Source organism: Rhea americana, unplaced genomic scaffold (genome assembly GCF_003343005.1).
Source record: "Rhea americana isolate MKP2758 unplaced genomic scaffold, rheAme1 scaffold_491, whole genome shotgun sequence".
NCBI lineage: Eukaryota > Metazoa > Chordata > Aves > Rheiformes > Rheidae > Rhea > Rhea americana.
The window spans coordinates 177,701-190,039 of NW_028186636.1; the positions used below are offsets into that span (position 1 = coordinate 177,701).

A 12,339-nucleotide genomic window follows, 5' to 3' on the forward strand; every position below is an offset into this window, starting at 1 on the left:
GTTTTTATGCATTCTGTCATTGATTCATTGATATGTGCACTTAAGTGCATCTGATTACTGGGATACCGTAACACCATGACCAAAGGGGTCACCTTCATTCATTTTTTTGAAAAGAAATTGTTTCTACAAATACTTTGCACAGAAACACTGTAGAGTGTTGTAGATACTGACAAATAAGACGGTAAAAATGCTATCAAACATCCTCACTTGCCTGTTCTTTGTAGAGTGCTGAATATGTGCTGTTAAGAGTAGTAGTTTACCCCCAATTAGTATCATGTAGATGGATAGTTTTAATTATATCAAAAATTTTCCTTCAAAAATAGGTGGGAATACCATAATTAAAATTCATAAAGGTAAAGCCACATAAATATTTGGTGTGCTATTTATTTGCTTAATATTTTTTGTTTTGTTTTGCATTATAATTGGATTCTACTAGCTGAGTAAGATTTTAGTTGCTCAGTTTAACACATAAAAATGTTRTACAGTTGTGTTCTCTCATTTTAAGAAAAGCACTATTAGTTGGCCATTTAAAAATGTTAGAARCTAACAGGAATCATTGGGTTTAGAATTTCAGTTTAGAGAGAGAGAATGTTACTGACTGCTTCTGTCTGAGGTTCATAAATAAKGTTCAAAGAGTAAAAGTACTTCATATAGATATGGTAGGTGGTACACACATAAAAAGATCAGATTTTTTTTGCTTCAGCTGAAGAAATCAGGGGACTGACCGCTTTCTGATCAAGAATTAAGAAACCTGCTTAGCTGCAAATGTATTTTAATTCTACATTTTGTTCTTTGTGATGTATTTAAAGCAATGGCTYTCTGAAGGGAGAAAGAAAGCATAAAAAAGTTTCCATGTGTTATTTATAGGTCACTTTTAAGAATTTAGAGGTTCCATTCTTTTAAATTAATTTTTAGTGTTTTACTACTGTATCTAATACTACTGTATTAGATAAGTCATGTGTTGTGAAATATAATTCTAGTTATTAACTATGGAAATAATCAAAGCAGGATGCTGTTACTCATTTAAAAATACATTTAGGATTGGATTCTCTGTTATAGTTCAATTCCTAGCTGGTATGCAGAATTCACAACTTTAGTATGAAGGGTGTATTTCATGATATGTATATATTGTCTTTAAGAAAACAGAATAACTACCAAGTTRTTATACCTGGAAAAAATGCCTCAGAATAAATGTAAGATAAAAAATTTTGGCTAAAACCAACAACAAAAGAATCTGAACATAACAATTTAAAAAAGTAAAACAGATTTTTCCTATTAAGAGTTCCCTGAGCTATCTAGATATTGYAGGATTTTCAGGGACCTTGAAAGAGGTTAGATATCTAAAGCTTATTGATATACAGTGGCATCTATGGCTTTAACTGCTTTTGAAATCCCAGCTGACAACTTCACTTGGTAGGAAAAAATAAACCCAGACATAACAAATAGGTTTTCATCTACAGTGAAATTATCCTTTTTTTTTTTTTTTTTTTTTTTTTACCGGTGGAGTGCTGAAAATGTAGAAGGATGAACCTTTCAGTGCCAGAAACTTGAATTTGTAGAGCTGAGATGAATCAGTTCCTTCAAGTCTCTCATTTACCCATCCCATATGTATAACCTGCAAAACAAAGTAAATGAAAATAAAGCTCATTTTTCCAGTGAGGCATAAGATAGACTTGAATAGATCAAATCTTTCCACAGAAAAGAGTATCTTAGATTTGGATGCATCACCCTCTGCTTCTAAACTACCCTTCCAGTTGCTATCACACTCTTAAAGCTTTTAACTATTTCAGTGTGTTAAAAGTCCTTGAGAAGATGTAATTCATATAATTCAGGCTTTCTGAATCCTGATCCTATTCCAGGCTGCAAAGTTAGATCCATTCTGGTATGCTGTGTGTCTGCCTAAGCCATGGAGGAAAGGTGGATTTAATACTTAAAAATTAAGCGTAGTTATTATTTTAAAATCAGGCGTTCTAATATGGTTAATCCAACCATATTAGAAGGTTCCACAGAAAATCACCTTTTTAAAAGTCAGCTATATATGTTTCAGCAGACTCTCATTTTAGCCAGTAGAAAAACTAGATGTACTAAAATAGTACAACCAGTGCCCTAGATTCTACTTTACCTTTAGGACAGTCAAAAGCTGGACATACTAGAACTTCTGTGACATATAGCTCTTAAAAGAGACCATTGAAAAAGTCACAAGATTTATCTGAAAATAGCTTTCTGTATGCTCACCTTACACAGAATCATAGAATCAGTAAGGTTGGAAGGGACCTCTGGAGATCATCTAGTCCAACCTCCCCGCTCAGCAGGGTCACCTAGAGCATGTTAGACAGGGTTGCATCCAGGCAGGCCTTGAATATCTCCAGAGAAGGAGACTCCACAACCTCTCTGGGCAACCTGGGCCAGTGCTCCGTCACTCTCACAGGGAAGAAATTCCCCCTCACGGTCAGGTGGAACTGCCTGTGCTTCAATTTCTGCCCATTGCCTCTTGTCCTGTCACACGGGACAACTGAAAAGAGTTTGTCCCCATCTCCTTGACACCCTCCCTTCAGGTACTTGTACACATTGATAAGATCCCCCCTCAGTCTTCTCTTCCCCAGGMTGAAGAGGCCCAGCTTTCGCAGCCGTTCCTCATAGGGCAGGTGCTCCAGCCCTCTGATCATCTTTGTAGCCCTATGCTGGACTCTCTCCAGTAGCTCCATGTCTCTCTTGTAGTGGGGAGCCCAGAACTGGACCCAGTACTCGAGATGAGGCCTCCCCAGGGCTGAGTGGAGGGACAGGATCACCTCCCTCMACCTGCTGGCAATAGTCTTCCTAATAAACCCCAGGAGACCATTGGCCTTCTTGGCCACAAGGGCACATTGCTGGCTCAYGGTCAACTTGTCATCCACCAGCACTCCCAGGTCCTTCTCGGCAGAGCTGCTCTCCAGCAGCTCAGCCCCCAGCTTSTACTGGTGCCTAGGGTTATTTTTCCCTAGGTGCAGGACTCTGCACGTGCCCTTGTTGAACCTCAGGAGGTTCCTCTCCACTCAACTCTCCAGCCTGTCCAGGTCTCTCTGAACGGCAGCACAGCCCTCAGGTGTGTCAGCCACTCCTCCCAGCTTGGTATCATCAGCGAACTTGCTGAGGAGGCACTCTGTCCCCTCATCCAGGTCAACTGATGAAGAAGTTGAACAGGATGGGAGCCAGCACTGAGCGCTGGGGGACACCAGTAGCCACAGGCCTCCAACTAGAGTCAGAGCAGCAGATCATTACCCTCTGAGCTCTGCCTTTCAGTCAGTTCTCAATCCACCTCACTGTCCACTCGTCTAACCCACACTTCCTGGCCTTGCCTAGGAAGATGTTATGGGAGACAGTGCCAAAGGCCTTGCTCAGGTCAAGGTACACAACGTCCACTGCTCTSCCCTCATCTACCCAGACAGTCATTCCATCATAGAAGGTTATCAGATTCGTTAAGCAGGCTTTCCCCTTGGTGAATCCATGCTGGCTGCTCCTGATCACCTTCTTCTCCTCCACATGTCTGGAGWTGACATCCAGAATAAGCTGTTCCATCACCTTTCCAGGGATGGAGGTGAAGCTGACTTGAGTGACATTGGCTTTCTTACAGTCCTCAGGCACCTCTCCAGTCCTCCAGGACCTTTCAAAGATGACAGAGCGGCTTGGCAACAACATCTGCCAGCTCCCTCAGCACCCATGGGTGCATCCYATCTGGGCCCAYGGATTTGTGGRTGTCYAGCCTGCCCAGAAGGTCTCGAATCCTYTCCTCCTCAACCAAAGTAGAGTCTTCCCTTCTCCGGACTTTCTCCCTCACATCCAGGCTGCAGGATTCCTGAGGGCTGCCCTTAGCAGTGAAGACTGAAGCAAAGAAGGCATTCAGTAATTCTGCCTTCTCTGTATCCCTTGTCACCAGGGCCCCYRCCCCATTCAGTAGTGGGTCCACACTGTCCCTAGTCCTCCTCTTGCTGCTGATGTATTTGAAGAAGCCCTTCCTGTTGTCCTTGACATCCCTTGCMAGACTCRATTCCAACAGTGCCTTAGCCTTCCTCGCCGCATCTCTACATACTCTGACTGCATTCCTAGAATTCTCCCAAGTAGCCTGTCCCCTCTTCTACGTTTTGTGTACTTTCTTCTTCTSTCTGAATTTGGCCAAGAGCTCCTTGCTCATCCATGCAGGTCTCCTGCCCCTTTTGCTGSACTTCTTACTCAAGGGGATGCACTGCTCTTGAGCTTGGMGGAAGTGATCTTTGAATACTAKCCAGCACTTCTGCACYCCCCTTCCTTCTAGGRCCTTAACCCATGCRACTCCACCAATTAGGTCTGTGAAGAGCCCAAAGTCCACTCTCCTGAAGTCCAGGGCTGCAATCCTGCTTGTTGCCTTAGTTCTTTYCTGATGGATCCTGAACTCCACCATCTYGTGGTCACTGCAGCCAAGGCTGCCCCCAACCTTCACATCTCTAACCAGTCCCTCTCTGTTGGTAAGGACAAGGTCCAGCAGGACACCCTTCCTCGTAGGCTCCTCCACCATTTGTGACAAGAAGTTATCATCAATGCATTGCAGGAGCCTCCTGGATTGCTGTGTAGTCCCTCCTTTGCCAGTGTTAGCAAAGTGTCTTTGTCAAATTGATTCTTTCTTTATATACCTTTTTTTGGATAAACTCTATCACATGAGAAGGATATCATTGTTGATATCACGTTGTGATAAAAGTAAATGTCAGTTTAAGCTTTGATCTAACAGTATTACGATATGTTCCTTTACATTATAGATCAGGCAATTTTAAGAAATTTWAAAAATTTTAAGAAAATATGAAAGTCAGAAGTAAGACTATATGCTTGCTTTCTGAGATAAATACAAATACAAGAAKCAATAATGCCATAGTGTGGTAGTGGAGTATCAGGAATGTAGCTGCTCATGGAAAGTAACAACCTTAATATATGCATGTAATGTAATGTATGCAAAATGAAGCCTAGAATGTTTAAGGGAAACCTTGAAACAGTTCCTAACTCTAAATAGAGTGAACCACTGATCTGAAAATACAGATATTGCTGATAYGCCTGCTCTTTTTCAGTTAAGGCTATACTTCTGAAAAGTGTATTATTGAAAATAATTGGTTATGTAGGAGTGCAAGTGCATGGCACTTATGAATATTCTCAGCCCACAGAGCTCTGCTGGAAGTCAGTGGAAATATAGTCTGAAGAAGGTACTAATTAAATTGCATGAAAACGTCAGCATTTGTTCTATGGTAAGATTTGGGAAAAAAGTGACCATCTCAGAAATGCTTTTCTATTCAAGGCTTTGTGTGCATGTGTGTAGTTACTACCAGAAGAGTCCTAAGTGGAAACAACAGAGAGCATAGTTTCCTGTATAGATACATAGTCACACCCTTACATCATGAAAATTTTACACATTGTTTTCTAGTTTTTGTAATCTGATGTATCAATTATGTCTCCTAACACTTAACTTATTTAGAAATACAATAAATCAATACACTGAGTCAGACACTGTTCTGCTATACTTTTCTACTGAGCTCCAGTATCAATATTTTAAAGTGTTAAGAAACACCACAATAAATATGGTAGACTTCCCAATTCTCACTTTGCTGTTATGTAAATCCAATAAATGTCACCGAGATTTTGCTTCTATACTAGTCAGCAGAACTTTAGAAACAGAATGTTCAGGCACTTCATTACTTTAATGAAAAATACCATACTGTAGTTAGTAATCTACTATGAACTATACTATATATGGCTTTTATCAGTGTGGTAATATAATAATAAATAATTCAGAAAAAATCCAACAATGTCCAAATCTGAGGAACTAAACAATACAATATTCACAAAGTTGTGTTTGTTTATTTGCAAATGTACRCAGCTCATTAACCTACAATTTTTTAGTCTTTATTAAAAAAGTAATTTACTGATGAAATTAGTAGATTGATAAGCAAAGCATAGAGCTTGCTATTATGTTCATAACGATAATAATGATAACAATAACTTATTCTTACAGTGGCACTCACTGAAGAATTTCAGAAATCTCCACAACGGCAAATGGTAAACTTCTTTTTGTTTGTAGTTTGCAGCTTGTTCAGGTCATTAATAGACATCAGCACATCACACATCAGACATCACACATTAAATCAAATACATCCTGAAAAAATATAACTATATATCTTGTCACAAACCATAGATATCATTTAGGATATTAAAACAAGGAAAGATCAAGTTCTCAGTCAAAACCTTGGCAAGGTTGGTATCAGAAGACTGGAATTCAGTTTCTGGTTTTCCACATCTTTCCTTTGTCACTTCAGATGTGTTACTCAGTCTCCTCAAGACTGTGCTTTGCTTCTAAATATCTCTGTGATTTTGTGTGTTGGCAGGAAAATCTTTACAGCTAGATACATATTGATGCATCTAGTTGACTAAAAACACTGTCTGGTCTGTAAGCATTGGCCTTAACTAGCAATAGCAGTGTAAAAGACAACCATACCTTCATTCCACTATGATATTAAGTTTAGAAAAAGTTGATCTGAATTTCTTTAAATTGAGGGTTTTTTTTCTTTTCCAATGAAAATATGCTTTATGCCAAAGTTTTTGCCATTTGTGAAATGGGGATATTTTCCCTTTCTAGAATTCACATGAAGACYGAACCACTAGTGTATTCTTACCTATGACTGCAAGATGAGCTAGAAATACCAAATATTATAGCTGTGATTTAGCGCAGCACTTAATCTTTTAGGTACTTTCTTGAGTGAGTATTTAGCTACCAGCAGAGGTTACATTTCCTGATCAGTTACAGACATATTTTGAGCTTGTGTTTTACGTGTTTTACTAAAATGGAAATGTATTATTATTTTATTGTAGTCACATGATACTGTGACCAGACTACTTGTGGTAGGTAGAATGAAAAGGCTTAGCTTCAAGTATATCCTTTCCCGTACTGCAAACAGATTTTTATAATTATTAGCACCTGTAACTCAATGAAAATCTGCTTTAGTATGCTGGCATCCCTTTCAACTCCAGACCAAAAATCACCAAATTATACAAAAAAARCCCATTAATTGGACGAGATTTTGGGGGACTGCAAAACCCTTTTGGGGAGTATGGTCTTTCTATTAACTAATAATTGTACCACTGTAATATCACTCATTTAATTTCTTATTAAAAAAAAATATGGATTGTCATGAGGTCATCTATTCATTCCACTTCTTCAAGGACTACAGAAAAAACAAAACAGTAATATTTCAGTTACACGTCAGATACATTGGACAGAATACTATTACTCTGCTTGACTGAAATGAGTAGCCAAATCAAAAAAAAAAAAAAATCCAGAAACAAAGGATTTAAATAATAAAAAACCCAAGTAATATAACATCATCAAAGCAGTCTTAGAACTCCAAACATTTGGTTTCTGTATTTGATGATAATTCTTAAGAAATGTCAGAAATTGATTAACAGTTTTCTAGTTTCCATTTTGTTTAAATATGAGCTACTTAAGTTCATATTGTCAATATAGTTTCTTGAATAAGGAAGCAATTTTTGTGTTTAGCAGTAGAAATAAGAAAAAATGGCTTGCTGATTTCCGTCTTACAAAAGAAAATAAAAACTCATCCACAAAAAGTAGCTAGTATGTTATAGTTCAATGTGAATGGAAAAAAAAAAAAAAACCCTTCAAAAGTTTTGAAAGCCTTTCAAATCACAAGGTTATGGTTTCTATATTCACACTCTGAGATTCTTACATAAATAAGAGTAAAGTAAGTAAAAAGAAAACTTATGCCATTTCCTGGCTTTTCTAAGATATCTGTTCTTATATCATCCTGATCCCTTTTTTTAAAGAAAGCGTGAAAAAAGATCAACAAGAAACCATCTGTAGATTTGGTATAAAAGTCAGAGAAGAATACGCCTGTAGAAAATTTACTGCATGTATGAAGTCTCAGTACATAGGTATATTTAAGAAAAGAAATATAATATGGCTAGAAGACCTGAAAGGTTTTAGTAGTTGTTTGGCTTAGAGTTTTCACATATTCATATATTTAGTAGAAAAGCAGTATTTGAGCTAATTTAAATACAGATTGCTGAAATGAGATACTGTCTACAGGAAGAAGTATGTGTCTGAAGAATGATTGCTACTGGAAGATTTGGAGTGAGCTCAGTAGGTTTAGAGTTGCATTACTCTTATTTGAATTAATTGAGGATAATAAAGGGGGAAACTAGAAAGTGCGTGTTAATGAGTATACAAGAGAAAGAGGAAAGGCAAATGCAAATCAGAGAGACAAGGGAAAGGACATTCAGGAGGAGAAAGACATCAATATTKTAAGATAGAAAATAATGAAACAAAATAAATGTGAAATTAAAATGAAAAGAATAAAAGAAAAGACCTTATACAGGTATGTAAAGAAAGAAAAATCAAGGARAAAAATAAATCTGGGAAAAACATAAATAAGAGAGTATAACAAATTTATAATCAACGATGATGACACAAAGTGCTTAAAAATAAAGAAGGAAAATAGAAGAATTTTCTTTATTAGAATCAGTCTTTAATTAACATGTAAATAAAATTATGCATCTTTTATAAAAAGTATGAAAAAAAGATCTAACATTTGTTTACTTTCTCTCCACCCCTTCTTCTTATTAACTGGTTTATTTAATGGTCATTTAGACCACGTGAATGGGTAAAAGAACAATTATTCAGTAGAACAGAAGTCTGTATGGAAAAAAAAATCCAACCAAATATTGGCACTCGATAATAAGCTGCTTGTGATTGATAAGTATGCTAGGGAGATTTTAATTAGACCAAAACCTCCCATTTGAAGTTTTAAGGAGTGCTGATTTGGCACAACACTACAAACTACCCCATTTTCAGCACTGCTTTTAGCACTCCTTTCCTATACTGCCTAATCAATCTGAGGCTGCTATTTGAAACTGCATGGAAAATTACCCATTTATCATTGCYGTGTTATTAATTTCCTAAAGTGTTCCAAAATACTTTACAAAAGTTCCTGTAGGAACAAAATGAGCAATGACACTCATTACAGAGTGATAATATAAGCCACTAACAAAATGTAATCCAATGATAGCAGATGGATGAAGGTTCTTATTTGCACTTACTGTTTTCCTACAGCAATAGAGCATCCAGATGACTGGAAACTTAACACGTGTAACATTTAATAAAGTCATCAGTACATTTTGCATGTAGCATGTTAGTTAAATAGCTATGAAAAGTAAATGAAGTAAAACATTCAAGGGGAAAACAGTTAAAGAAAATCAAGTAGATCTCTGACATATGAAAGGTCAGATTGAATGCTCATTTAGGTAAAGAGGGAGAAGGATGTACAATAGAAACCAGCTTTGACTGCAGATCAAACAATAATGTTGTTTCATAAAGCATCATGGAACAATGCAAAAACAAGAAAGCAAACAGAAATATATATTGCTTTCGTTTTAGATTTGTCCTTTTTCTGGTCTTTTCCAAAGGAAGTGTCAGACTGCGTATATTAACTAGTACTGGGGGGGGGGGAGGAGAAGCTAATAGATTTTTCTATATCTTTGGGACCTGCAGGCCTCTTGCATACATAATTATTATGAAAATAATAAATTTTGAAAAACAAATTGGCATGCCAGAAGATCTGATGCATTACATTGATGGTTTCCATTGTATTTAATTGAATCAATTTCTGTCAGAATTACATTTTTAACATTTATTAAAAAAAAAAACATGTTATAGGGATGAAACTAAAGAGGAATATAGAAATGATGATAGTCAATATTTTTACATGCTTCAACCTCAGAGGGAATTTTATAAGTCCAAGCTAGATACAACTTGAGCAGCACAAATAGCAACATGTCCACCCAAAGGAAGCCACAAAGATGGGTATGTGTGTGACTTCACTCATCTTCCCAGGAGCTGACTGCCTATATTAAATTTGGATTCAGAGTGCTCTGGGTAGTGACTACTGTTTCTGTTACAAGGCTGCTGGTAAAATTGGGGCTAATGTCACACACTTTTTTCATAATAGCCTAGTGGTAATTTCCGAATAGCCTTCTTTTTCAAGTTAGGATCTAAAACCTAAAACAATCTTGAGATCAGTTACCAGTAAGTTGTCTTCGAAAAAAAAAAATCCTTTTCTGAGTGCAGAAGAAAGTGATACACCTATGTTTGCCTTTTATATAATAGCACAGTGTAATGCCCAGCCTATTGGCCAAAGTTTGAAAACTGTGGTACACTGTAGATCAGTATCTGCAGGTAAATGTCAGCTATATTTTGCCAGAGCAGGTGTGACCAAAATTAATAAAGGGTGCACACATGTACTAAGTCAAGAATATCCAGCTTTCAGCTTCCTGTCCAGAAATGGTATGTCAAAACAGTTATTACAGCCCATATTGCTCTCTTTAATGACACCTGAGAGCCTTTCAGAAAAGAAGATCCAAACAGAAAATCATAGAATAATTTAGATTGGTAGGGACCTCTGGAGCTAATCTAGTCCAGTCTTCTGCTTGAAGTGGTACCAGTGTAGATTGGGGACCTATCCAAATGAATTTTTCGTATCAACACAAATAKCATAACACAACACAGTTAATACATATATATTTTAAATATCCATAAAAGATGAAGTAATCCACTCCAGTGTTTAATAAAATGACCAAAATTTCCAATATTTCCAATATATTTTGAGGTCTGAGCTGTTTCATCAAATCTGGAGATAATGATAATTGGCTATCAGCAAAATAAGACTCACGTTCTTTAAAAGTTTTAAATTTTATGGATACATTTCTTTTCAGTTGAATCTACAGAAGATGTTTTTGAAATCAAACCTAAATAGTTTTGTCTGACCTTTCATCTTTTGCCTTTGTGTTCTTCCCACAGCGCCTCTTGCTAATTCTTCCAGCCACTGTGTTTCTATTTGTCCATTTTTCACGGAATCATTCCACAGCATATGTCCTACAATAACTTAGAATTAATTTAGAATTAATTATAGTCTAATCTGAATCTTATTGTTATTTTTACCTAATTAGATGCACTTCTTTACTCATGTTGAACAGATGTTCCTCTTCTCTCTCCCAGAGCAACATTCATATCTCAACAGCTGATGGTCAAACCTTACTCAACTGTTCTGAATCATGTTCTTCCATATTAGTAGATGCATTGCTCTTTTACATATTCTTGTATTTTTTTWAAAAAAAATCAGTAGGGCTACTTGTGCAGCAGGAACCCAAACTAAGTAATAGTGGAAAACTCAGGTCCTTACTTACTGTTTTCTTAAATGTATGTTTATTTTCTTATTAGGATTACAACCACAATAAAGTGAGATTAAAAAAGCTCCTCCTCCCCACCAAATAAAGATGTTTCTTCTGATGTTCTGGAAATTTGAAAAAAAAATCAATTTATAGCTGTTGCACAAAGGTCATCAAAAAATAAAAYTCAGTCTGAAAATTTACTCCCAGCTTCCTCCTGCATGTTATCTCATAATCAAYTACATGATAATTCTTCTTAAAATGTTAACATAATTTTATTTGGAAAATCATCCTGAGGGAGAAGGATTGATCTTATAGTGTGAATCTAGTGAAATGACTGTTCTGTAAAACTGAGTGAAAAGCARTTAGTTCTAAAAGATGTGATGAGGAGCTCCCTGTGCAGAAGACTATATCCTCTAGACTCTTTCTCACAATGGTAAGGCAGAAATAAACAACAACAACAACAACAAAAAAAAAGGGGGGGGGAGAAGATAGAACTACAAAAATTACAGAAGATGGTAATATGGATGTCCAGACATAAAAACAGGAAATCTGTACGGTAGGTCAGCACTCAGTCTGGAAAGCAGAAATTGAAAAGAGAGTAGGGAGAGGTCTGAATGGTACAGAAACAGAGAATAAAGATTAATTGTTAACAATTTTTTATATTGTAAGAGCTTATGGAAGCTCAATGAAATTACTAGGAACATAGCTTAATCAGAGAAAATGATTTTTCACGAAAAACAGAACTACATTGTTCCAGTCGCTGTCAGAGAAACCATAAGCCCAGCTGATAGAGTTTCTAGTTTCTAGAATCAAATGTTTCAGTCTTCTGACTTTAAAAGAGTAAACTAATACAAACTATTTCATTAACACAAATATTTTCCATTCTAAAGAGAGAAAAATGGAACATACAAATGCCAYGACACATTGTGATTCTGTATTTGTTTTAGGAGGTACAGTGAGATTTTTGAGATATGTTCAGAAATACAACAAGGATAATCAGAATGTATTGATTTGTTCCATCAAGTTTGACAAATTTCTTAACCTTATTATCTACAGTTCTTTCATCTTCAATATCAGTATAATAGTAATAGTTATTTACATCAGAGG

The 12,339-nt window shown here is 36.5% G+C and overlaps 1 protein-coding gene across 1 annotated transcript in view; it reads right to left on the bottom strand.

Moving 5' to 3' along the window:
* Positions 1 to 12,339, bottom strand: part of SNTG2 (syntrophin gamma 2) — a gene marked incomplete at its 5' end in the record, with an annotated part of 93,624 nt that overhangs the window by 51,122 nt on the left and 30,163 nt on the right. The window contains one exon of the mRNA XM_085317260.1: positions 1,499 to 1,615. Coding sequence (XP_085173386.1) covers positions 1,499 to 1,615 — 117 coding nt within the window. The remainder of the gene's footprint in view (positions 1 to 1,498; positions 1,616 to 12,339) is intronic.